General features: G+C 45.0%; 1 protein-coding gene across 4 annotated transcripts in view; it reads right to left on the reverse strand.

Annotated features, from left to right (window-relative positions):
* SLC35F4 (solute carrier family 35 member F4) overlaps positions 1-27488 on the reverse strand; it is a 226586-nt gene that overhangs the window by 45227 nt on the left and 153871 nt on the right. Inside the window, exon 1 of one of the 4 annotated variants that reach the window (XM_067463093.1) lies at positions 23257-23423. The exons of 2 other annotated variants lie outside the window; for them this stretch is intronic. In XM_067463093.1, coding sequence (XP_067319194.1) covers positions 23257-23392 — 136 coding nt within the window. In that variant the 5' untranslated portion in view covers positions 23393-23423. Of the gene's footprint in view, positions 1-9328; positions 9868-23256; positions 23424-27488 lie in introns of those variants that run through there. One more of the 4 variants, XM_060753602.2, reaches the window with a different exon arrangement.

The following is a 27488-nucleotide window of genomic DNA, read 5'->3' on the forward strand; positions in this document are numbered from 1 at the left end:
GCATCCTAGTCTCCATGGAAGCAGAAAACAAGCTTGCTCCCTCCTCCCTGTGGCTTCCTCTCACATATTTATACATGGCTATCATATCTCCTCTCAGCCTTCTCTTCTTCAGGCTAAACATGCCCAGCTCCTTAAGCCGCTCCTCATAGGGCTTGTTCTCCAGACCCTTGATCATTTTAGTCACCCTCCTCTGGACACATTCCAGCTTGTCAATATCTCTCTTGAACTGTGATATCATGCAGCAGCATCCCAATTTCCAGCAAAACAGACCTGCATCACTTGGTAAAGCTGCTGGCTATTTTGGTAAATTTTGGGAGGTTAGGTCAGGAGACAATACACAATTATGCAGTTGCAACTACAACCGTGATGTAGGATTTCAGTCAGGGTTTCAATGTAAGACTCCCTTCATGACTGAGGATGAGAATTTTCTATTAATAAGCTTTATATCGCTACTCCAGAGCATCTCCCAAATGCAATGCCACTTTTACATGCTAGATCTGAGTTGTCAAAGACAGCAATCCACAGTGGCTGGGGACTAATATGTTAGCAAAAAACATTGAATTCCACTTGTGTTTAACCTCAGTTTACAAGGAGCTCACCAAGGTGCTGAACCCTTTATTCTCTATAGGCTTAGTACATTGGCTAGCTCCTATTCAGTCAGGCTCATTGTTAGTTCATCGCATTATCACGGGGTGTCTGCGCCCTACACCACTGGAGAAATTACACTGCTTAGCCGGTATTACACCACCTGACATCCACTGGGAAGTAGCAGCCAATAGTGAAAGGACCAAGGCAGAGACATCTCCAGCTCATCCCTTGTTTGGGCATCAGCCAGCACGTCAATGACTTAAATAAAGAAATAGTTTTCTAAGAGACACTCACTGGAACATCTCAGCAAGCGAGAGTCCAAAAGTGGCAGGCGCAAACCCAGAGTCTTAATCAATGGCTGATACCCAATGAGAGACTCCCCCTTGGGTACACAGAAAACTGGGCGACTTGGAAGGCGCTGAACAGACTGCGCTCTGGCACCACGAGATGCAGAGCCAACCTTCAGAAATGGGGCTACAAAGTGGAATGCACAACATGCGAGTGTGGAGAAGAGCAAACCACAGACCACCTGCTGCAATGCAACCTGAGCCCTGCTACATGCACAATAGAGGACCTCCTTGCGGCAACACCAGAGGCACTCCAAGTGGCCAGGTACTGGTCAAAGGACATCTAATCAATTACCAAGCTTGCAAACTCTGTGTCTTTTGTATGTTTGTTTGTATGTTCTGTCAAAAATGTAATACAACTGTTCAGTTGCCTGACACGATAAAAAAATATGTTAGTTCACAGAATGAACTAACATCACATGTTCAGCTCTACTCCTGCAGCCTTGAATTGAATACCTGCCTTATGCCACGTCCAAAAAAAGGTACAATTTCATGCATAAAGGAACTTAAGCACACATATGTCACTAACAAGTTGCCAATCTGTCTCCTGTTTCCTATGTGTATTCCTATCCTGGGATTTTGGCCTGCATCAATAGGAGCATAGTGTCTAGATCTAGGGAAGTAATGCTACCCCTCTATTCTGTTTTGGTTAGACCACATCTGGAATATTGTGTCCAATTCTGGGCACCACAATTCAAGAGAGATATTGACAAGCTGGAAAGTGTCCAGAGGAGGGTGACTAAAATGATCAAGGGTCTGGAGAACAAGCCCTATGAGGAGCGGCTTAGGGAACTGGGCATGTTTAGCCTGAAGAAGAGAAGGCTGAGAGGGGATATGATAGCCATGTATAAATATGTGAGAGGAAGCCACAGGGGGGAGGGAAGAGCAAGCTTGTTTGTTGCTTCCATGGAGATTAGGACGTGGAACAATGGCTTCAAACTACAAGAGAGGAGATTCCATCTGAACACGAGGAAGAATTTCCTGACTGTGAGAGCGGTTCAGCAGTGGAACTCTCTGCCCCGGAGTGTGGTGGAGGCTCCTTCTTTGGAAGCTTTTAAGCAGAGGCTGGATGGCCATCTGTCAGGGGTGGTTTGAATGCAATATTCCTGCTTCTTGGCGAAATGGGGTTGGACTGGATGGCCCATGAGGTCTCTTCCAACTCTTTGATTCTATGATTCTATGATTCCAATTTACAGTATTTGTTTATATTCTGCCCTATATCGCAGCATTTCAGTGAGCACACGAATGAAATGATTTGCAAATCTAAAGACATTGAGAATAATCTAAACAGTCCAAAATTATAGAATTATAGAGTTGGAAGAGACCTCTTGGGCCATCCAGTCCAACCCAAGAAGCAGGGAAACAGCATTCAAAGCCATTCAAAGCAAGTCCTCCTGAGGCTCTCTCCCTTGTACCCACAAGGCAAGTCTGAGAGACAAAACAAAAACAACTTGTCAACAAGTTTGTATTGTTTTAATATTTGATGTATTCAGGACCCAGGTACAAGAGGGCCACCAAGGCAGCTTGCACCAGGGTTTCTTCCCAGTCGCTCTATCTTGGGTGACCAGGTGAAAGCCCCATGCCAGTGGGGAAGTAACGAGGGAGGGAGAAGGGTGGCTCCGGAAAGGGAGGGGAAGGGAGGGAGGGGAAGAGAGGAGGGAAGAGAGAGAGAGAGAGGAGGGGGAGAGAGGAGTGGGTGGAGCTATACTGTATATATTTATTTTTTATTTATTTTTTATTTAAACTTATATGCCGCCACTCCCCTGGGGCTCGGAGCGGCTTACAAGAATAGCTAAAATCTAACAAAATTTAAAAGCAATTTAAAACAATTTAAAAACAACGCTATCAAACATGAAAAGCCTGTCGAAACAGATATGTCTTACATGCCCTGCGGAAAGCTGATAAGTCCCGCAAGGCACGGACTTCAAGAGGCAGAGTATTCCAGAGTGATGGCGCCACTGCTGTGAAGGCTCTGCATCTGGTTGCTGTTAGACGCAAGGTCTTGACACTGGGGACTTCCATTAGATCTTGGTTCTCAGAATGGAGGGATCTCTGGGGTTGGTAGGGGGTGAGGCAGTCCCTCAGATACATCAGCCCCAGACCATGCAAGGCCTTCAAGGTGAGTACCATCACTTTGAAAGTGATCCGGTGCTCAATTGGTAACCAATGCAGCCGCAGTAAGATTGGTGTTATGTGGCATCTCATCGGAGTTCCCGCAAGAAGCCGAGTAGCTGCGTTTTGTACCAGCTTGAGCTTCCGGATTACTGACAGAGGAAAACAAGCAGAAAACAAGCTTGCTCCCTCCTCCCTGTGAGAGGAAGCCACAGGGAGGAGGGAGCAAGCTTGTTTTCTGCTTCCTTGGAGACTAGGACGCGGAACAATGGCTTCAAACTACAAGAGAGGAGATTCCATCTGAACATTAGGAAGAACTTCCTGACTGTGAGAGCCGTTCAGCAGTGGAACTCTCTGCCCCGGAGTGTGGTGGAGGCTCCCTCTTTGGAAGCTTTTAAGCAGAGGCTGGATGGCCATCTGTCAGGGGTGATTTGAATGCAATATTCCTGCTTCGTGGCAGGGGGTTGGACTGGATGGCCCATGAGGTCTCTTCCAACTCTTTGATTCTATGATTCTATGAAGGCCAATGTAGAGGGCGTTACAGTAGTCCAGTCTTGAGATGACCGTGGCCTGGATCACCGTAGCTAGGTCATCCCTGGAGAGGGAGGGGGCCAGCCGTCTAGCCTGCCACACATGAAAGAAGGCGGTTCTGCTAACGGCGGAGACCTGGGCCTCCATCGTCAGCAGCGGGTCCAAAAGGACTCCCAGACTCTTGACCAATGATGACGGGAGTAGTGCCTCGCCATCCAGGGTGGGCAGATGGATGTCCCCACTGCCCGGTCAACCCAGCCATAGGATCTCCGTCTTTTCTGGATTCACCCTCAACCTGCTGGCACGCAGCCATCCAGTAATGGCCTCGAGGCACTGATGGAAACAATCGGGTACAGAGTCCGGTCGGCCTTCCATCTTCAGCACCAGCTGAGTGTCATCAGCGTACTGGTAACACTCCAGCCCAAAACCTCGAACCAGCTGAGCAAGTGGCCGCATATAGATGCACATATACAGTATAGTGTCCCTACATCACAGTTTTTCACTTATCGCGAGGGTTCCTGGACCAGAACCCCCGCAATAGGTGAGGGCACACCGTATTTGGTAGTGTAGCTCCAATCCAAAAATAAACGAGGCTCTCCTAAGTGCATATAATAATTACGTTGCTAAGTCAAGACAAAAGGCCAAACCAAGGTCTTGGAACGATTACAGTTAAAAGCAGCATCTACCCATTAGCCATTGATTTTCAGTTGTCATGTGTGATTATTAAGTAAGATAATAAGTTAACATGTCTCCATCTTCTTTGCAAGGAGAAGCCTCCCCATAAAATGCCCCAGCTCTCCAAAAACTCCCCAAACTAATAATTCCTCCATTATGAAAAAACATCATTCATTATGCAAAAGAACCTCTCCGAAGCTTATTTCATTCTGATTGAATCTCTAAAAGTAATGATGTCGCGCTTCGTTGGTATAAAGGAAAAAGCAATGAGCTACATGATTCTTAAAGCATTACTTCCAAGCGCCGGTTATATTTAGGACTCACCCAGTGTTTCTTTCTCTCACCTTGCATTCAAGCTCCCTTGGACATCTCACTTTTGACCTCCGTCTTTTGAAAATTATGTTACGGATTACTTAATCCTTTGTAGGAATGTGTTTCTTAGCTAATTTTATCCTTGAAGGGAGCAATGACTCATCTGAACCATTTTTATACCGCTGTGAGAAATCCTTTTAAGAAAACTGCACCTTTTCTGAAAACTATTCGCAGTTCGGCACCTATTCTGTGCAAAATTCACACAAATATGAAAAATATATTGTGCGGTGGTAGCATTGTGCACAAAAATATTGTTTCCTGCACAGAAGAAACTGTTTCCTGTGGTTTTTGCACACAAATATACAAAGTTTTGTGCAGAATGGGTTGTTGTAGGTTTTTTCGGGCTATATGGCCATGGTCTAGAGGCATTCTCTCCTGACGTTTCGCCTGCATCTATGGCAAGCATCCTCAAAAGTAGTGAGGGATGTTGGAACTAGGAAAATTGGGTTTATATATCTGTGGAATGACCAGGGTGCTTAGAACAGTTTCTCCCCTACAACAACCCAGTGATGCCGGCCATGAAAGCCTTTGACAATACATTGAACATCTCTACGGGGAGTAACTGTTCCATGCATCCTGGTCATTCCACAGATATATAAACCCTTTTTTCTAGTTCCAACAGACCTCACTACCTCTGGGGATGCTTGCCATAGATGCAGGCGAAACGTCAGGAGAAAATGCCTCTAGAACATGGCCATATAGCCCGGAAAAACCTACAACAACCCAGTGATTCCGGCCATGAAAGCCTTTCGACAATACAGTTCTCAATCAGTTTTCTTAATCGGTCTTCCATTTGTATCTTTCAGGGAATGACCAGATTGGGACAAAGGACTCTTGTCTGTTGGAGCTAGGTGTGAATGTTTCAACTGACCACCTTGATTAGCATATAATGGCCTGACAGTGCCTGGAGCAAACTTTTGTTGAGAGGTGATTAGATGTCCTTGTTTGTTTCCTCTCTGTTGTTGTGCTGTTGTAATTTTAGAGTTTTTTAATACTGGTAGCCAGATTTTGTTCATTTTCATGGTTTCCTCCTTTCTGTTGAAATTTGTCGACATGCTCGTGTATTTCAATGGCTTCTTTGTGCAGAATTTTTTGTCAAAACAACAGCCATATCTGAATTTCATGAAGATTATATTTTCAAGCTGTGAAACTTCTCAATAATTCATGATCTGATTTCTTAGCATTTTCCAAAATTTTTGGGGTGAGGTCCCAAATTTTGAGAGCTGTTCAGCAGTGGAACTCTCTGCCCCAGAGTTTGGCGGAGGCTCCTTCTTTGGAGGCTTTTAAACAGAGGCTGGATGGCCATCTGTTGGGGATGCTTTGAAGTTGATTTTCCTGCTTCTTGGCAGAAAGGGATTGGACTGGATGGCCCATGAGGTCTCTTCCAACTCTAGGATTCTATGAAGAAGGGAGTATATATAGGATGATAGATTTATGAATTTCCTGCATGAAAGATCAAGTGTGATTTCAAATCTCAAATGTGATTTCAAAGAATTCTTCCTTGCTTGATCGGTGCATATTTGCCAACAACTTCAATGAGATCAGCTTGCTTAGCTAAATCATTTTGGATGCGCATAAGTGCAAGATGAATTTAAGTCGCTCTTGACTAGTTGTGCTTCTTTTGCCATGTTTTTAATACATTTTCCAGTCTGCTGAACAATCTCTCAGCTGAAGAAACAGCAAGTAGCACTGTACACAACAGTTTTAAGGACGAGGCAGATATTGGCAAACATACTTTGCAGAATTTGTTATAGAATGCATTTAGAAGCCAGTGTTTCATCAAGCTGCCTTGTGTCTCCTGTTTATCTCACATATCTGGGTGATGTGTCATATCAAGATCACCATAATCATAAAGGTAAAGGTTTCCCCTTGACATTAACTCTAGTTGTGACTGACTCTGGTGGCGGTGCTCATCTCCATTTCTAAGCCAAAGAGCTAGCACTGTCCATAGATGCCTCCAAGAATGGGGGACAATGCCTGGCTCAAGAGCAATACATATAAAAAAGATCTTGGAGTCCTTGTGGACAACAAGTTAAACATGAGCCAACAATGTGATGTGGCGGCAAAAAAAGCCAATGGGATTTTGGCCTGCATCAATAGGAGCATAGTGTCTAGATCTAGGGAAGTCATGCTACCCCTCTATTCTGCTTTGGTTAGACCACACCTGGAACATTGTGTCCAATTCTGGGCACCACAATTCAAGAGAGATATTGACAAGCTGGAATGTGTCCAGAGGAGGGCGACTAAATGATCAAGGGTCTGGAGAACAAGCCCTATGAGGAGTGGCTTAAGGAGCTGGGCATGTTTAGCCTGAAGAAGAGAAGGCTAAGAGGAGATATGATAGCCATGGATAAATATATGAGGGGAAGTTACAGGGAGGAGGGAGAAAGCTTGTTTTCTGCTCCCCTGGAGACTAGGACACGGAACAATGGCTTCAAACTACAAGAAAGGAGATTCCATCTGAACATGAGGAAGAACTTCCTGACAGTGAGAGCTGTTCAGCAGTGAAGCTCTCTGCCCCGGAGTGTGGTGGAGGCTCCTTCTTTGGAGGCTTTAAAGGCTGGATGGCCATTTGTCAGGGGTGCTTTGAATGCAATATTCCTGCTTCTTGGATGGCCCATGAGGTCTCTTCCAACTCTAGGATGGCCCATGAGGTCTCTTCCAACTCTAGGATTCTGTGTCTCCTCTTCAGAGGAGACACAGAACCTACAACAACCCAAAGTTGCATGGGTTCGCACTGGAAGGGCAGCCCATGGCATAGCGGTGGCACTTTCCACACCAGAAGGAAGGCCACCCAAAGCAGGAGCGAGAGCGGGTAGTGCGGATGGGTGAGCCAGTGGCAGATCCCCGGCACGGAGTAGAACAGCGCCAGGAGGGGTGCCAGCACCACCATCTTCACCTTCCACTGATTGAATTGCATTTACATGTTTTCAAAGTGCTAGGTTGGCAAAAGCTGCAGCTAACAACTGGAGCTCACCCTGCTCCCTGGATTCAAACCTCTAACCTTTCAGTCAGCAAGTTCAGCAGCTCAGCACTTTAACCCACTGTACCACCGGGGGCTCCCACCCTGATCACAGAATCATAGAATAATAGAGTTGGAAAGGACCACAATAGTCACTCAGAGCATCCCCTGTCATACAGAAAAACACAATCAAAGCACTCCTGACAGATGGCCATTCAGACTTTGCTTAAAAACCTCCAGCAAAGGAGACTCCACCACACTCTGAGGCAGCATATTCCACTGCTAAACAGCTCTTACAGACAGGAAGTTCTTCCTAATGTTTAGGTGGAATCTCTTTTCTTCCAATTTGAACTCATTGCTCCATATCCTAGATCCTGGGTCTCCAGGCTACAACCTTGACAATTGCTACCCCTCTATTTTGCCTTGGTCAGACCTCACCTGGAATCACACTGTGTCAATTCCGGACACCGCAATTGAAGGGAGATGCTGAAAAACTGGAATGTGTCCGGATGAGGGTGACTCAAAGGATCAAGAGTCTGGAGAACAAGCTCTATGAGGAGTGGCTTAAAAACCTGGGCATATTTAGCCTGCAGAAAAGAAGGCTGAGAGGAGACATGATGAGGGCTATGCAGAAATAGGTGAGGGGAAGTCATAGGGAGGAGGGAACAGGCTTGTTTTTTGCTGCCCAGGAGACTAGGACACAATTGAACAATGACTTCAAAATACAGTAAAGGAAATTCCACCTAAACATTAGGACGAACTTCCTAACAGTGAGAGCTGTTCAGAAGTGGAACTCTCTGGCCCAGAGTGTGGTGGAGGCTCCTTCTTTGGAGGCTTTTAAGCAGAGGCTGGATGGCCATCTGTTGGGGTGCTTTGAATGTGATTTTCCTGCTTCTTGGCAGAATGGGGTTGGACTGGATGGCTCACGAAGTCTCTTCCAACTCTATGATTCTATGGTCAGTCAAATTACAACCCAAATGCCAAGCATTTCCCCATCCATCAGAGAAATACAAAGCTTACTAGTAATAATGATGGATGGAGAAGAAGCAACATGCTAACATTAGGATACACCTTAGATGACTCTCAGATTGCGCCCAGGTTGCAAGGTGAGCCACAATTTAAAAGCCTACACCTGACTTCACATTCCAGACCGTGCGGAAGTCACGCAGACATGCCGTCTGAGGAAAACATCCTTCTCTCCACAACACAATTGTCTTGATTTTGCTGTTTTAACCCCTGAGCTCTTTTGGATAGACAGGTAATCTTTGCAGCGTGCCACAAGGTAATGCAGCCTTTCAAACCCGGACACACAGAGAGAGAATTAATGACTTTGCAGTGCAAGGAGATCAAGGCGATAAGATCCCGGTCAAAAAGAGATAGCTTTTGATCACACCGGCAACCCAAAATTAGAGAGATGGACAACTTTTCTCCTCCTGAGGTTCGTCTCCTTTCCTCCCCTCCCTCCCTCTCCAGAAGCAGTTATTCGGTACCAGGTAAAAGCCAGACATTTTGAGACTGCAAAGGAAAACAAAAGAAATAAAAAGTCTCCGAAACACAGCCAATGCCTTTCAACAAATGACCCTTTTGGTAACATAAGGATGGAGCTCTCCCCTTCCCTACCCCTCTCATTTAAAAAAATTGTAATTATAGTTTCAGGACAAAATAGAATAAGATGGAAGGCAATTCCCTTCCTGAAGGAAGACATATATATATAGGAGGAGGGAAAGAAAAAGACATTTACCGTCTGATCTAGGTGAATTTAATGTGGAAAGACAGAGCGGTTCTACCGGTGCCACTCTTGCGGTGTGCTTCTTCATTCTCCGGGATTGTTCGCCCTGCGATGTTACAATCCCTCCGGCGCCTTTTGCCTCCACATTGTTTCCGGTGCCCCCCTTTTCTTCCCTTTTCTCTCCCCCCCAAAAACACCACAGACTCCCTCTCTATTGCTCTGTCTAAAGACAAGATGCTGTTCGGAAGATGCCGCAGCAAGCGAGGAGGACCGTTCCCCGGTTTCCCCGGGAAACCATTTGCAAACAAGGCTTGACCTCAAAGGCAACCCTTTAGTCGCGGCCCAAAACAGCCGGCGGTTCAGGAGGCGAGACCCTAAAGGGATCTCCCCTTATCCATCTCTGCAGGGTGCCCAGGCTACCAACTTCCGAAGGATGGAATAAGCCCATTCCAAATCAGAGCACAAAATAGCATCCTTCCTAGCCTGCCCACAAATCAGAGAAGGAGGACAGGCAATTTGCTGGGGCTTCGTGCTAAGAAAGCGGATGAGAGGAGTAGGCAGCGACCAAACTTGACAACCTGCTCTCCTTTCAAGGTCTAATATTTTGGTTTTGGAGGACAAAATCTCTCTGCTCAAGCAAACCCAGGCAGCCTTTCCGCATCACCTTCCACATCTTTTCAACCTCAGGCCCCATCACAGAACCATAGTGATGAAAGAGACCCCAAAGGGCATCCAATCCAACCCTCTTTCATGCAGGAAAATACAATCAAAGCACTCCTGACAGATGACCATTCAGCCCCTGCTTGGCTCTGCAGAGCCAATCTTAAGAAATGGGGCTACAGGGTGGCATCCACAACATGCAAGTGTGGAGAAGAGCAAACCACTGACCACCTGCTGCAATGCAACCTGAGCCCTGCCACATGCACAATGGAGGACCTCCTTGTGGCAACACCAGAGGCACTCCAAGTGGCCAGATACTGGCCAAAGGACATTTAATCCACTACCAAGTTTGCAAAATCTGTGTTTTTTTAAATGTTTGTTTGTTTTGTTCTGTTAGAAATGTAATACAATGTTCTGGTTGCGGATGACATGATAAATAAAGCCCCTGCTTAAAAGCCTCCAGACAAGGAGACTTTATCACATTTCAGAACTCCGACTCATGGATGGAAAAGCTATATAAAATGCCATATAAAATCCAAATTACTGGATTATCTGGCATATAATCCAGTTCAAAGCAGACAATGTGGATCATCTGCTTTGATAATCCGGATCATATGGCAGTGTAGAAGGGGCCTGAGGCTTCCTCACCCAAACCCTTGTTCAACACAATGAGAGAGTAACATTAGGAAACTTGTAAGTAAATTGCTACATAGAATGATAGAATCATAGAGCTGGAAGAGACCTCGTGGGCCATCCAGTCCAACCCCATTCTGCCAAGAAAATTGCATTCAAAGCACTCCCAACAGATGGCCATCCAGCCTCTGTTTAAAAGCCTCCAAAGAAGGAGCCTCCACCACACTCTGGGGCAGAGAGTTCCACTGCTGAATGGCTCTCACAGTTAGGATATTGTTCCTAATGTTCAGATGGAATCTCCTTTCTTGTAGTTTGAAGCCATTGTTCCACGTCCTAGTCTCCAGGGCAAAAGAAAACAAGTCTGTTCCCTCCTCCCTATGACTTCCTCTCACATATTTATACATGGCTATCATGTCTCGTCTCAGCCTTCTCTTCTTCAGGCTAAACATACCCACCCAGCTCTCCTCTCAGCCTTTTCTTCTTCAGACTTCCCCTCACATATTAATACAAGGTTATCATGTCTCCTCTCAGCTTTCTCTTCTTCAGGCTAAACATGCCAGCTCTTTGAGGCGCTCCTCATAGGGCTTGTTCTCCAGACCCTTGATCATTTTAGTCGCCCTCCAGTATTTCCAGATGTGGTCTAATCAAGGCAGAATAGAGGGGGGAAAATAACTTCCCTGGATCTAGACACTAGACTCCTATTGATGCAGGCCAAAATCCCATTGGATTTTTTTTTTTTTTTTGCCGCTGCATCACATTGTTGGCTTATGTTTAACTTGTTGTCCACAAGGATCCCAAGATCTTTTTCACACGTACTGCTCTCGAGCCAGGCGTCCCCCATTCTGTATCTTTCAATTTCCTTTTTTCTGCCTAAGTGGAGTATCTTGCATTTGTCCCTGTTGAACTTCATTGTCTTAGTTTTGGCCATTCATTTCTCTAATCCGTTACGATCATTTTGAATTCTGTTCCTGTCCTCTGGAGTATTGGCTCACCCTCCCAATTTGGTGTTGTCTGCAAACTTGATGATTGTGCCTTCTAGCCCTTCATCTAAGTCATTAATAAAGAAGGCCAACATTTTACAGCAAGGGTCCACAATGCAACCTGATGCACAGAGTGAGTAACTGCAAGTATTGCACTTTAGTGAACTACAACATTGCATAAATGAATGTTCAAACAAATGTGAAATAGATAGTTTATAATTTGCACTGCACATATATACACACAGAGAGGATGCACACCTGCAGATGGTATTACACCCCATGCCACTTTTATATGCAGACATTATGCCATGGTCAAAAAAGTACAACCATGTGTTTATGGGATGCTACACATGCCCAAGCCACTAACACATAATAATAACAATAAAATAATAAAATGTTATTTATATACTGCTCCATCTCCCCGAGGGACGTCCGAGCAGTTCCCAGGTAACATCACAAAACATACAAAGTGAAAAACAACTTAACCATAAGATTAACAAAACAAAATATAAGCATAAAATTGTCACCATAACACACATATATTAAACAAATCCTGCCTGTTCAAGGCAATTTAAAAAAAAATTAAAAGGCCAGGCCAAGATTTGTGCAAGCCCAAAAATTCTACGGGCCCGGGAATTAAGTGCAATGCTATGGCAGGCAACAATAATATTAGGTATGGGTCTGTGGCTGTTCATTCCAGGGCCGACCAGGGGAAATGATCTGGGTAATTGGTAGGAAGAATAAGGCCGTATTCGACAATGTGTAGGGCTAAGTTAGAACTGGTCATTTTCAAAGGCTTGTTGAAACCACCAGGTCTTCAAGCTCTTGCAAAAGGAGGGGAGGGATGGGGCCTGTCTTATTTCCCTTGGAAGGGCGTCCCAGAGGCAGGGGGCCACCACTGAGAAGGCCCTCTTTGTCATCGCCACCAACTATTCATAACACAGGTCATGAATAGCCAATGTGACTTAGCAGTTCAAGTGCTGGACCATGGTTCAAATCCCTGCTCAACTATGACATCTCAGTGAGGCTGGGCTGACACTGCTATACAATGCAGGTCAAGGCAGTTAACCTGCATTCTGAAACTGCATTATATAGCAGTGTACGAGCGTTGGATGAAAAGTAATGCCTCCACCTTCGTAACTCCTCAACAGATGGCAGTACTGGTATGCAGCAGGGACTGGTTTGTTCAGTAGACTCTCCTCTACAGTTCCATTTTGGCCAGAAGCCTTAGCATTGAACGGTTGTGTTGTTAAAGTGTGAAGTATGGAACCCTGCACAGATGGTGAGTCAATGCAACTTAAGCAACGTGCAGTAATTGAATTCTTGATAGCAGAAGGTGTCACCTCAACAGCTTAAGCTTACTCACCCAACGGTACACAGTACTCACATCAACACAATCACCATGAACAGCTTGCATTCTCTGATAAAACTCCTTTGGGGTGACACCTTCTGCTGTCAAGAATTCAATGACTGCACGTTACTTAAGTTGCATTGACTGACCGTCTGCGCAGGGTTCCATACTTCACACTTTAACAACACAACCGTTCAATCCTAAGGCTTTCCACCAAAATGGAACTGTAGAGGAGAGTCTACTGAACAAGCTAATAACTGCCGCATATCGGTACTGCCATGTATTGAGAAGTTACGAAGGTGGAGGCATTACTTTTCATTCAACCCTCCTAGATACAGCCTGAGTGACCTTGGCAAGTCACATTCTCTCAGCTTCAGAAGAAGGCATTGCAATGAAAATCCTTTTAACTCAATTGTCATCAGCCAAACTTGACTTGAACGCATGTAACAACACAACAAGAGAATGTGGAGCAATGGCCTAAGCGTTGAACTAAAACTATGGGAGACCACGATTTGAATCCATGTTCAGTTGGATCCAGTGGGCATCTATAAGCAAGTCACACTCTCGCAACCTCAGAGGAAGGTAAAGGCAAACTCCCTCTGAACAAACCTTACCCTGAAAATCCTCAGAAAGTCACCTTAGGGTTGCCATAAAATGGGATTAACTTGAAGTCAAACAACAACAACAACAGATGAACATGATTCTAGTTGCAAATATTCTTCCCTAGATTCAGACACTATGGCCTGCATCAATAGGAGCATAGTGTCTAGAGGGCGACTAAAATGATCAGGGGTCTGGAGAACAAGCCCTATGAGGAGTGGCTTAAGGAGCTGGGCATGTTTAGCCTGAAGAAGAGAAGGCTGAGAGGAGATATGATAGCCATGTATAAATATGAGAGAGGAAGCCACAGGGAGGAGGGAGCAAGCTTGTTTTCTGCTTCCTTAGAGACTAGGACGCGGAACAATGGCTTCAAACTACAAGAGAGGAGATTCCATCTGAGCATGAGGAAGAACTTCCTGCCTGTGAGAGCCGTTCAGCAGTGGAACTCTCTGCCCTGGAGTGTGGTGGAGGCTCCTTCTTTGGAAGCTTTTAAACAGGGGCTGGATGGCCATCTGTCAGGGGTGATTTGAATGCAATATTCCTGCTTCTTGGCAGGGGGTTGGACTGGATGGCCCATGAGGTCTTTTCCAACTCTTTGATTCAATGATTCGATGATTCTATGATTCTTGATCGAAAAAGGACTTTCCTATGAAATGGTGCTTCTGAGAAGTCCCAGAACTCCTCAGATACTCTCTTATCATCTTGAATGCAGAAGGGCACTTAATGCTAATTCTATTGCCTTTCAAGAACCATCCATTCTTCGTCGGAAGCATTTTTTCAATAGTCAAAATATCCAACTTATTTCTCCTTACATCTGGATTGAGTATTGTACGAGTGTTTTTCATTGGTTGTGCTGTCTTGATTGCTGTAAAACTTTGTAATGGGATTATGCTAAACAGCAACATACATAAAAATAACTAAGGAGCTGCTTTCCCTGTTAGTTTTCAAGAAGGTTGGCTTTTCAAACAAAGTGCCTTTTAGCCAGTGGTTCTCAACCTTCCTCATGTAGATACAGCCTTAGATTCCCAACAGCAAAAGAAGAAGGCAGTAGCAAACCACTCCTGAAGGTCTTTTATCTTGAGATTGATCTTAGTTACATTTAGTGCAAAACTGCAGGCTTCAAACCATCTTGTATAGTAGTAGTTCCCAACCTGTGGTCTGTGGACCATCAGTAGTCCGCAAGAATGAAAATACGGTCCTCGGCCTCACCATTACTACACCGTTGCCTCAAAACCATGCAGCAACGAGAGCAACTGGCCTCGTGAACCCATCTTATAATGTCAAGGCAATGGGGATGTTGGGAGGGGAGATGGTGGTTACCCAAGAAAGATTACTACTACCACATCAGCTCTAATTATTAATATGGCTTTCTGTGGGTTGGCAGATGGCGTCTACTGGGTGGCATGTGTTCTGTATCAGAAACTATCCAATTTTCAGAATCATCACCCCAAATAACCAAACCAAATCTAAAGTTGACCAAAAACTGAATCGTAACCCTTTTGGCCTGGTCAAAGTGGTCCCTGGTGAAGTGGTCCCTAGTTAAAGTGGTCCCTGATCAAGTGGTCTATGGTCAAAGTGGTCCCTGGTCAAGTGGTCCCTAGTCAAAGTGGTCCCTGATCAAGTGGTCTATGGTCAAAGTGGTCCCTGGTCAAGTGGTCCCTGATCAAAGTGGTCCCTGGTCAAGTGGTACCTGGTCAAATGGTCCCTGGTCAAATGGTCCATGGTCAAAGTGGTTCCTGGTGAAGTGGTCCCTGGTCAAAGTGGTCCCTGGTCAAGTGGTCCCTGATCAAGTGGCCCCTAGTCAAAATGGTTCCTGATCAAGTGGTCCCTCATCAAAGTAGTCCCTGATCAAAGTGGTCCCTGGTCAAGTGGTACCTGGTCAAATGGTCCCTGGTCAAGTGGTCCATGGTCAAAGTGGTTCCTGGTCAAGTGGTCCCTGGTCAAAGTGGTCCCTAGTCAAAGTGGTCCCTGGTCAAGTGGTACCTGGTCAAGTGGTCCCTAGTCAAAGTGGTCCCTGGTCAAGTGGTCCCTGATCAAGTGGCCCCTAGTCAAAGTGGTCCCTGATCAAGTGGTCTATAGTCAAAGTGGTCCCTGGTCAAGTGGTCCCTCATGAAAGTGGTCCCTGGTCAAGTGGTACCTGGTCAAATGGTCCCTGGTCAAGTGGTCCATGGTCAAAGTGGTTCCTGGTGAAGTGGTCCCTGGTCAAAGTGGTCCCTGGTCAAGTGGTACCTGGTGAAGTGGTTCCTGGTCAAAGTGGTCCCTGATCAAGTGGCCCCTAGTCAAAATGGTCCCTGATCAAGTTTTCCTGGTCAAGTCGTACCTGGTCAATTGGTCCCTGGTCAAAAAAAGGTTGGGAACCACTGTTGTATAGAATATCTATCTTCTTTGCTCCCGAAATGTGGCTTCCTTAATCTGGCCCTTCTTCACTTTGCATCTCGATCAAAGGAATAAAAGCGGGATATCAATAAATATAGTAAATTATAATACTTATAACCTTTTCCAAAGCGCACTGAGACCAGCGAGTGGTCATCCGGCAAGTGGGAGGAAAACTGCTCACATCGGCTGTCATTTTCTTCTGCGCTTCTAAAGACAAGCGGTAGCCAGCAGATGACAAGCGACAGACCCATTACCAACTCATTTCACGGGGCTGGAATATTAATGTGATTTGTGGGACAAAATAACCAAACAATGCGATCTCAGGCAGGAAGAGAGGCGTGGATGAGATACTAAGGAGGCCGTGGGCACCTTCATTCCACATTCAGCACCAACCAAAGAGGAAGGTGGCGTGGTCTGAAATCTCCATTTCAATCAGTGCTTTGATTTTGATGCTTTTTTGAAAAAGAACGCCTTAAAAAGGACACTCGACAAAAAGGCGATGAAGACTGATCATGTATTCCACTGACAGATGTGTTGGGTTTCATTTCACTCATGGGAAAAATACCAGGGATTGCGAAAAAAGTAAATAAACAGGTCCAAGAGCAAAGCAAGCCTGAATTCTCCCTAGAGAGTGTTTGAGGACCAGGACATCCTTAGGGATACCAAGGTGCTTGTTTATAAAGCCATTGTCCTCCCAACCCTGCTATACTCCTGCGAAACGTGGACTGTCTACAGATGTCACATGCAAGTCCTGGAACGATCCCATCAGCGCTGCCTCTGAAAAATCCTGCAAATCTCTTGGGAAGAAAGGCAGACAAATGTCAGCATGATGGAAGAAGCAATGACCAACAGCATTGAAGCGATACTCCTCCGCCATCAACTCCGCTGGACTGGCCACGTTGTCCGAATACCCGATCACCGTCTCCCAAAGCAGTTACTCTACTCTGAACTCAAGAACAGAAAACGGGAAAAGAGATTTAAAGATGGGCTTAAAGTCAATCTCAAACGCTGTGGCATAGACACCGGGAAATAGGAAGCCCTGTCCCTTGAGCGCTCTAACTGGAGGTCAGCTGTGACCAGCAGTGCTGCAGAATTTGAAGAGGCACGAATGGAAGGCGAAAGAGAGAAACGTGCCAAGAGGAAGGCATGTCAAGCCAACCCTGACTGGGACCACCTTCCATCTGGAAATGGATGTCCTCGCTGTGGGAGAAGATGCAGATCAAGAATAGGGCTCCACAGCCACCTACAGACCCACCACCAAAACACTACATCTGTAAGACCATCATCCTTGAGTGAGTAAGTAAGTCTGCCTAAAAGCCAAGATGATGCAACTGAGGCTGTCATATTTTAGCCATATCCTGAAACGACATGACTCACTGCAAAAGAGGATAATACCTATTTTGGAAGGCAGATGGCAATAGAAAAAGTGGAAGGCTGCAAGACTGGAGGATTTATTCCCAGAAGGAAATTGCAAGACCTGAGCAGAGAAGGTGATGACCATGGAAGTTGGAGTCTTCTCTTTCAAAGGGCCACCATCAACTGAAGTCGATTTGACAACAAATTGAAACACAATTAACCTTCATACAATTCATTGTGGGAAGGAGGCACCTCTTGTGAAGGTCAGCTATTGCGATGCCGTGGTGAGGCTGCTGAACTGGTACTTGGGAGATCTAGATTCCTGCTTCTTGGCAAAATGGGGTTGGACTAGATGGCCCACAAGGTCTCTTCCAGCTCCAGGCACTGTCAGGCCATTATATGCTAATCAAGGTGGTCAGTTGAAACATTCACACCTAGCTCCAGCAGACAAGAGTCCTTTGTCCCATCCTGGTCATTCCACAGATATATAAACCCTTTTTCCTAGTTCCAACAGACCTCACTACTTCTGAGGATGCTTGCCATAGATGCAGGCGAAACATCAGGAGAAAATGCCTTTAGAACATGGCCAGATAGCCCGAAAACACCTACAACAACCCACAGTCACACCTAGCTCCAGCAGACAAGAGTCCTTTGTCCCATCCTGGTCATTCCACAGATATATAAACCCTTTTTCCTAGTTCTAACAGACCTCACTACCTCTGAGGATGCTTGCCATAGATGCAGGTGAAATGTCAGGAGAGAATGCCTCTAGACCATGGCCATATAGCCCGAAAAAACCTACAACAACCCAGAATAGAAGTTACTTTTGCACTTTGAACTCCATTTGCAGCAACTGAAGTAAACTGAAAACAAAAACAGAGAAACTGGGAGACTGTAAAACCAATTGAGAAAGGACTATCTTACATGTTGGTCCACCATTCAACAGTTGATTCAATGAAGACCAGGACTCAGTGAAGCAATGGGTTCAAATGACAGGAAAGGAGATTCCAAATGACAGGAAAGAACTTCCTGACTATAAGAGTTGATGAACAGTGGAACTCTCTGCCCCGGAGTGTGGTGGAGGCTCCTTCTTTGGAAGCTTTTAAACAGAGGCTGGATGGCCATCTGTCAGGAGTGCTTTGATTGTGCTTTTCCTGCATGGCAGGGGGTTGGACAAGATGACCCATGTGGTCGCTTCCAACTCTATTGGATTCTATGATTCTAAAATGGGATTTTCTGGGCCATATTTGGTCAAATTGAAGGATATGTGAAAGAAACTATGAAAGAAAGTAGTTTGCTTTCCAAAACCTGGAACATCAAGTTCTGTTGTACTAAAAGGCCCACAACCAACAGAATGAATATGATGGGACTTGTAGTCCAATGACATGTAGGGACCCTTGATTGAGACCCACCTCTTTCAACAGGAAGCAAGCATCTCACCACCAAGAAAAAAGTAAACACGCAAAATGATTGAACATAAAAGTGTAACAGCAAATGTGCACTTGCTGCCAACATTGCAGTCTTTTCAACACCAGGCATTTTCGTAATGTGGCTTAATGAGCAATGAATTTTTAAACATATCATTTATGTTCTTGGTATATTTTGCCTTTTTTGTCTTTGTAATTACGCTTAACAATGGAGTGCATTCATTGGCTTTTCAGCATCAGGTGAAGAAGATCTTGTTCATTTCTGGAACCACTTCTTTAAAAGTGCTTTTGGATGTTGCCATTGTTTTATCCTTGCGTTGGCTTTTATTGTGCGCGGCTGGCAATTTTATCTTGCTTTTAGCTGACTTGTTTTATTATTGTTCGATGCCTCTTTATGTTTTATGTTTTTTAATTAGCACAAAGCAAGCAGAGCTTCGGTGATGCACTGGTTTGGAAGAGGAAAACGAAAAAGGAGAAACAACACGCAAAACCGGATCGTAAATTGGTATTAATCCACAAATGATAGGATATAATGTCTCAATTCGCTGGTCCTGACTTCGGGGGTTCCTATAACTCAACTGAAGCAAAAGGGTGCCAAGACAGAAAAGAGGAAAACTGCCTTATTCTCTCAAATCGACTGTTGAACCGGGCTATAGCACAACAGAAATAAGATCTACCAACTGAAAGGTTGCCAGTTCAAAGCCCAGGTTGGGGTGAGCACCAGACTATCAGCCCAGCTCACTGTTTACCTAAGCAGTTCAAAAACAGCTTAGAGCTCTGAGTAGAGAAATTAGGTACTGCTAAAAGCAGGAGAGGTGTTTTATGACACCATAAAGAAAAAGATCAGAAAATTCCAGTGACCAAAAGGAAGAAGGAAGTCCTGACAGCTCTTCATTATAGAGGATGTAGCGACAGCACCCCCTGTGGCTAGATTTGAGCACAACTTCAAAAGGCTGGACGTCGACACAACATACCTCCTTCCTGACTGTTCTGTCCTGTCTGTCCAAACGGCATTGAAAGTTTGCCACATATGTGTACTGTGACCCACCCTGAATCCCCTTGGGGAGATGGGGCAGAATATAAACAAACAAGCACATAAAATCACTCTCAACAAGGGATTCTCCCCAGGCACTTCTAAGCCATTGAATGCTAATCAAGGTGATCAGCTAAAACATTCACATCTAGCCCCAGCAAACAAAAATCCTTTGTCTCACCCTGGTCATTCCACATATATAAACCCATTTTTCCTACTTCCAACAGACCTCACTACCTCTGGGGATGCTTGCCATAGATGCAGGCGAAACGTCAGGAGAAAAATTGCCTCCAGTACATGGCCATATAGCCCAGAAAAACCTACAACAACCCTATAAATAAAGTGTTCATTATTATTATTATTACTACTACTACTACTACTACTACTACTAGCTGTCCCCTACCACATGTTGCGGTGGCCCAGTCTGGTGATCTGGAAAATAAAGTACTGAGAAATTGTTGGTTTCTAATATATGTAATTTCTTTATACTTGTGGGTAAACAGTACTTGATTACGTTTTCTTGCCTTGGTGAAGGGAGTTGGACTGGGTGGCCTTAAGTCTAACAGCAACGAGACGCAGAGCCTTTACAGTACTGGCACCATCGCTCTGGAACACTCTGCCACCTGAAGTCCGTGCCTTGCGGGACTTATCAGCTTTCCGTAGGGCATGTAAGACATACCTGTTTCGACAGGCTTTTAAAGTTTGATATTGCTGCTTTTAAATTGTTTTAAATTGTTTTTAAATTGTGTTGGATTTTAGCCATTCTTGTAAGCCGCTCCAAGCTCCAGGGGAGTGGCAGCATATAAGTTCAAATAATAAATAAATAAATAAGTATTTTCTGTTGGTCATAGGGGTTCTGTGTGGGAAGTTTGCCCCAATTCTATCGTTCGTGGGGTTCAGAATGCTCTTTGATTGTAGGTGAACTATACATTCCAGCAACTACAGCTCCCAAATGTCAAGATCTATTTCCCTCAATCTCCACCAGTGTTCACATTTGGGCATATTGAATATTCATGCTAAGTTTGGTCCGGATCCATCATTGTTTGAATCCACAGTGCTCTCTGGATGTAGGTGTACTACAACTCCCAAACTCAACATCAATGCCCATCAAACACTTATAGTATTTTCTGTTGGTCATGGGAGTCCTGTGTGCCAAGTTTGGTTCAATTCCATCATTGGTGGAGTTCAGAATGCTCTTTGATTGTAGGTTGACTATAAATCCCAGCAACTACAACTCCCAAATGACAAAATCATTTTTTTTAGTGAAGGACATACATTGGGTTGTTAGGTGTCTTGTGTCCAAATTTGGTGTCAATTCCCCCAGTGGTTTTTGAGTTCTGTTAATATCACAAATGAACATTACATTTTTATTTATATAGATTATTATTATTATTATTATTATTATTATTATTATTATTATTGAACAGTGAATCAACATGTAAGTCAATTGAGTCATAGAACTACGGAAGAAAAGAGTTGGAAGGGACCCTGGAGGTCAACCCCCTTCTGCCAGGCAAGAAAACACAATCTAAGCCCTCCCAACAGATGGCCATTCAGCCTCTGTTTGAAAACCTCCTAAGAACGAGACTGCACCATACTGCAGTTAAACTGGTGTCAAACTTTATTCATTTTACAGTGTAGATCGGGCATGGGCAAACTTTCTAACTTGGGGGCCACATGGAGAAGGTTCTCCCCAAGCCCCCTCCCTGCCCTTTCGTCTCCTTCCTCTTCTCTTTCGGAGGCAGAAAGTGAAGGAAAGGGGAAACATTTGGATCCCAAAAGGGTTTGCCTTGATCAGGATGAGATGGTGGACAGGAGAGAAAAAGTGTATCCATGAGACCCCGTATTGCCTACTCCTGATACAGAATCCTAGAATCCTAGAGCTCTGTCTAGGATTCTGTCTATTGGAATCAAAAGTACTTCCAATAGACAGCCTCTGCAGAAAAACCTCCATCACACTCTGAGGTGGCCTATGCCACTCTCCAACAGCTCTTACTCTTAGGATGTTCTTCCTAATCTTTTCAGTTGAATCCCCTTCCCTGTCATCTGAAACCATTGCTCCCTTTGTCCTGGTCTCTAGAGCAGCAGAAAGTCAGTTTCCCCCTTCTTCGTCCTCCTCAATGGGACACCCTCTGTAATCTTGAAACATGGTTATCCATTAGACCCCATATTGCCTACTCCTCAAATGAAATCCTAGAATGCAAGAGCTGGAAGAGACCCCAAGGGCAATCCAGTCCAACCTGCTGCCATGCAGGAAGGCACAATCAAAGCCTCTGTGGAAAAGTCTCCAGAGAAGGAGGCTCCACCACACTGCCAGGCAGCCTATGCCACTCTCCAGGAAGTTCTTCCTCATCCCTTTCCCTGCCATTTGAACCCATTCCTCCCTGTGCCCTGGTCTCTAGAGCAGAAAATCAGCTTTCCTCCCTCCCCCCTCCTCAATGGGACACCCTTTGAAATCTTGAAACATGGTTATCATGTTCCCTCTCAACCTTCTCTTTTCTCAGCTAAACATCCCCCAGGAGGAAAGGAGGAAGGAAAAAGAGAAGGAAAGAAAGAAGGGAGGGAGGGAGGAAGAGAAGGATTGAAGTGGAAGGGGAGTGGGGGGGGGGGGGGAGGTAGGAAAGAAAGACAGAAGGAAGGAGGGGGAAAGGAAGAGAGGGAAGGAGGGAGGAAAGAGGGAAGGAAGGAAGGATGAAAGGGTGGAAGGGAAGGAAGGAAGGAAGGAAGGAAGGAAGGAAGGAAGGAAGGAAGGAAGGAAGGCAGAGAGGGAGGAAGGAAGGAAGGAAGGAAGGAAGGAAGGAAGGAAGGAAGGAAGGAAGGAAGAGAGGGAAGAGGGAGGAAAGAGGGAAGAAAGGATGAAAGGGTGGAAAGAAGGAAGGAAGGAATGCAGGCAGGAAGGAAGGAAGGAAAGAAGGAAGGAAGGAAGGAAGGACAAAAGGATGAAAGGGTGGAAGGAAGGACCAAAGGATGAAAGGGTGGAAGGAAGGAAGGAAGGAAGGAAGGAAGGAAGGAAGGAAGGAAGGCAGGCAGGCAGGCAGAGAGGGAGGGAGGGAGGGAGGGAGGAAGGAAGGAAGGAAGGAAGGAAGGAAGGAAGGAAGGAAGGAAGGAAGGAAGGAAGGAAGGAAGGAGAAAGGAAGAGAGGGAAGAGGGAGGGAAGAAAGGACGAAAGGGTGGAAAGAAGGAAGGAAGGAAGGAAGGAAGGAAGGAAGGAAGGAAGGAAGGAAGGAAGGAAGGAGAAAGGACGAGAGGGAAGGAAGGAGGGAAGAGGAAAGGAAGGAAGGAAAGGAAGGAGAAGGGAAGAGGGGGAAGGAGGAAGGAAAGAGGGAAGGAAGGAAGGACGAAAGGGTGGAAAGGATGGATGGATGGATGGTTGGATGGAAGGAGGGAGAGAGGGAGAAAGAGCTAGGGAAGGGAGGGGGAAGGAAAGAGAGAAGGAAGGAAGGATAGGATGGAGAGAGATAGGAGGCTATGAGAAAAGAGCCTAAGAGGCCGCATCCGGCCCCTGGACCTGAGTTTGCCCATACCTGGTGTAGATGCATCCTGCAACGAAAAAGATCCTGATTGCTGTCTTCTCCCACCCAAGTCCATTTGGCAAAGGAACTTCATACAAAACATCACAGTTTGTGGGTTGGGGAGCATATAGAGGACAGGATGGTTCATAGGCTACAAATCTGTCGTCTTGAGATTACAGCCTCATTTGTTTCCAGCTGTGGGAGTGAATCTGTGGGAGCAAATCTGGGTTTGCCACAGTGCCCCTCTTTGCCTGCATTTCCCCTTAACTAATTACAACCAGGTTCCCGGTTACAGAGCCAAGGAGAGTGCCAGATCCATTTCCATTTCAGCAGATGTGACCCAGAACGGGGCTCCATTCCTGTGGGTGGAGGACGGCACTTGCTGCCGACTCGAGTGATAATTCATGGTAAATAAAGCTAATCCACCCTTGTTGCCCACACTGATTCCAGAGCGTTCCCCCAGCCCCTTCTCTCTGGATTTACATTGTAGTTAACACGTAATCCCCCTCCAACTCCCTTTGCGCAGTCCAGAAGGCTGTGTGGTGTTATCTGCTTTGCTACAATATGGTGAGAGAAAGCAAGATTTCCAGTGAAAAGTATTAAGGGGGGATTATGGGGAGATTAGACAAGGATTAGAAGGAGGAAAGGATGGCAAAAGACATTTGCAACTACATCTTGTCCAAACCCTTGTTTTGCTCTGGTGCAATTGTATTTTGGGCTTCCTACTATGCAGAAAAATAAAGAATTTTGGACGTTGCAAAGGCTACCTGCCGAGCTATATCTTTCTCCCACCTGGAGATGCCAGTCCTTACTCATGCGGATTCCTCCACATACTTATTTAGAAGTAAATACCATTGATTTCTGGGACTTTTCATCCCAGAATATGGAGTCCCCAATGGTGCAATGGGTTAAACTCTTGTGCCGGCAGGACCGCTGACCAACAGGTCAGCGGTTCAAATCCGGAGAGAGTAGTTGAGCTTCCTCTGTCAGCTCCAGCTCCCCATGTGGGAACATGAGAGAAAGCTCCCACAAGGATGGTAAAACATCAAAATATCTGGGCGTCCCCTGAGCAACGTCCTTGCAGACGGCCCATTCTCTCACACCAGAAGTGACTTGTGGTTTTTCAAGTCGCTCCTGACACAAAGAAAAAAAAATCCCAGGATATAGAAATGCAGCATAAGGAATCACAATTCTGCAACCTGAAAAGAAAAATTCTGAAATATAAATTTCTGTTAATTTGCACACTTTGTGTTTTATAAAAATACATTACAATTCTACTCTCGGTTAGTTTCTGATATGATAAATAATAAGCATGGGCAATCCACGGTTCTAAATGTTTCTAAAGTACTTACAAAACTAGTGGACGCTGGTGCTTTGCTTCTAAAGTGTTGCTGAAAATTTCAGAACTCAAACAAAACTTTCAAAATATCATTATTATTCCATTATTGGCAATTTTTATGACAGAACCAATTAGGAACTGCCATTTGTAACAAAATTTTGAAAGTTTTGTTAGAGTTCTGAAATTTTCACCACCAGAACTTTAGCAACACTTTAGAAGCAAAGCATCGGCACCCTCTATTTTGTAAGTACTTTAGAAACATGTAGAACCAAGGATTGCCCATGCCTAATAAATAATAATCCAATTGTTACCAGCATGACTGCATGGGGCGCCCTTTTACCTTCCCACCGAGGCGGCACCTATTGATCTACTCGCATTACATGCTTTCAAACTGTCAGGTAGGCAGAAGCTAGGGCTGACAGCCGGAAGCTTACCCCAACTCCATATTATCTCCTTTGAACTGGATTATAGAATCATAGAATCAAAGAGTTGGAAGAGACCTCATGGGCCATCCAGTCCAACTCCCTGCCAAGAAGCAGGAATATTGCATTCAAATCACCCCTGACAGATGGCCATCCAGCCTCTGTTTAAAAGCTTCCAAAGAAGGAGCCTCCACCACACTCGGGGCAGTGAGTTCCTCTGCTGAACGGCTCTCACAGTCAGGAAGTTCTTCCTCATGTTGAGATGGAATCTCCTCTCTTGTAGTTTGAAGCCATTGTTCTATTGCGTCCTAGTCTCCAGGGAAGCAGAAAACAAGCTTGCTCCCTCCTCCCTGTGGCTTCCTCTCACATATTTATACATGGCTATCATATCTCCTCTCAGCCTTCTCTTCTTCAGGCTAAACATGCCCAGCTCTTTAAGCCGCTCCTCATGGAGCTTGTTCTCCAGACCCTTGATCATTTTAGTTGCCCTCCTCTGAACACATTCCAGCTTGTCAATATCTCTCTTGAATTGTGGTGCCCAGAATTGGACACAATATTCCAGGTGTGGTCTAACCAAAGCAGAATAGAGGGGTAGCATGACTTCCTTAGATCTAGACACTATGTTCCTATTGATGCAGGCCAAAATCCCATTGGCTTTTTTTGCCGCCACATCACATTGTTGGCTCATGTTTAACTTATTGTCCACGAGGACTCCAAGATCTTTTTCACACGTACTGCTCTCGAGACAGGCATTGTCCCCCATTCTGTCTCTTTGCATTTTGTTTTTCCTGCCAAAGTGGAGTATCTTGCATTTGTCCCTGTTGAACTTCATTTTGTTAGTTTTGGCCAATCTCTCTAATCTGTCAAGATCGTTTTGAATCCTGCTCCTGTCCTCTGGAGTCTTGGCTCTCCCTCCCAATTTGGTGTCATCTGCAAACTTGATGATCCTGCCTTCTAATCCTTCATCTAAGTCATTAATAAAGATGTTGAACAGGACCGGGCCCAGGACGGAACCCTGCGGCACTCCACTTGTCACTTCTTTCCAAGATGAAGAGGAAGCATTCAAACTGTCAGGTAGGCAGAAGCTAGGGCTGACAGCCAGAAGCTTACCCCAACTCCTTATTATCTGCTTTGAACTGCATTATCTGAATCTACACTGCCATATAATCCTGTTCAAAGCAGATAATCTGGATTTTATATGGCAATGTGTGTGGCCATAGTTCCATTATTTTCTTCTTTAATCAGATCTCAACTGCAATGGTGTCTCCAGTTCTGGGAGATGGAAAGGCTGGAAAGTATCCAGAGATGAGCAACCAAAATGAGCAGAGCTGTCATTGAGAGGGTGACTTGAAAATCTCTCATTTTGAGGTTGCCATGAGTCAAAGTCAGCTTGAAGGCAGTTAATAACAATTGGGAGGTGTAGCTATGCAGATGTTGCAATGTGAGACTCATAGGTCTCCAGATCCAGCCTATAAGCTATTGTATTGCATCAAGAGTTTTCCTGGCCCGTCTTCTATCTTCACCACAAGAGGTAGAAATGTAATGTTTTATTTCCTTTCACAATTGAGAAGGTAAGACAGCTGTCAAGGTGAGCAGCATGGTGTAGCACTTCATATGACTCTGAATCCCCAGTCAGCTAAGGAAACCGACAGTGATCTCGGGCAAGTCATATTCTCTCAGTCTCTGAGAAAGGCAAACCCTCTCTGAACAAATCTTGCCAAGGAAACATAGCAATTGAACCCATCAAATGCTAATTAAGGTGGTCAGTTGAAACATTCACACCTAGCTCCAGCAGACAAGAGACCTTTGCCCCACCCTTGTCATTCTACAGATATATAAACCCATTTTCCTACTTCCAACAGACCTCACTACCTCTGAGGATGCTTGCCATAGATGCAGGTGAAACGTCAGGAGAAAGAATGCCTCTAGAACATGGCCATATAGCCCAGAAAAACCTACAACAACCCAAACATAGCAATATTTATTTATTTACTACATTTCGATCCCGCCCTTCTCACCCAAAAAGGGAAACTCAGAGCAGCCTTACAAAAAGGCAGCAATTTGATGCCATGCATACGTACACACAGTAAAAATAGACATATAAATTAATACCAAAAATCAACAGCAATATTAAAACAATGACTAAAATCACATCATCCAGAGTAAAATCCAAGGCCATTCCATTCGTCATTTCACAATTCTATATACTCACTAGCCGTCCCCTGCCACGCATTGCTGGGGCCCACATGGGGGTTCTGTGTGGGAGGTTTGGCCCAGTTCTATCATTGGTGGGGTTCAGAATGCTCTGTGATTGTAGGTGAACTATAAATCCCAGCAAGTACAACTCCCAAATGTCAAAATTCTATTTTCCTCAAACTCCACCAGTGTTCACATTTGGGCATATTGAGTATTCGTGTAGAGTTTGGTCCAAGTCCATCATTGTTTGAGTCCAGAGTGATCTCTGGATGTAGGTAAACTACAAC

Source organism: Anolis sagrei, chromosome 1, assembly GCF_037176765.1.
Source record: "Anolis sagrei isolate rAnoSag1 chromosome 1, rAnoSag1.mat, whole genome shotgun sequence".
Classification (NCBI taxonomy): Eukaryota; Metazoa; Chordata; class Lepidosauria; order Squamata; family Dactyloidae; genus Anolis; species Anolis sagrei.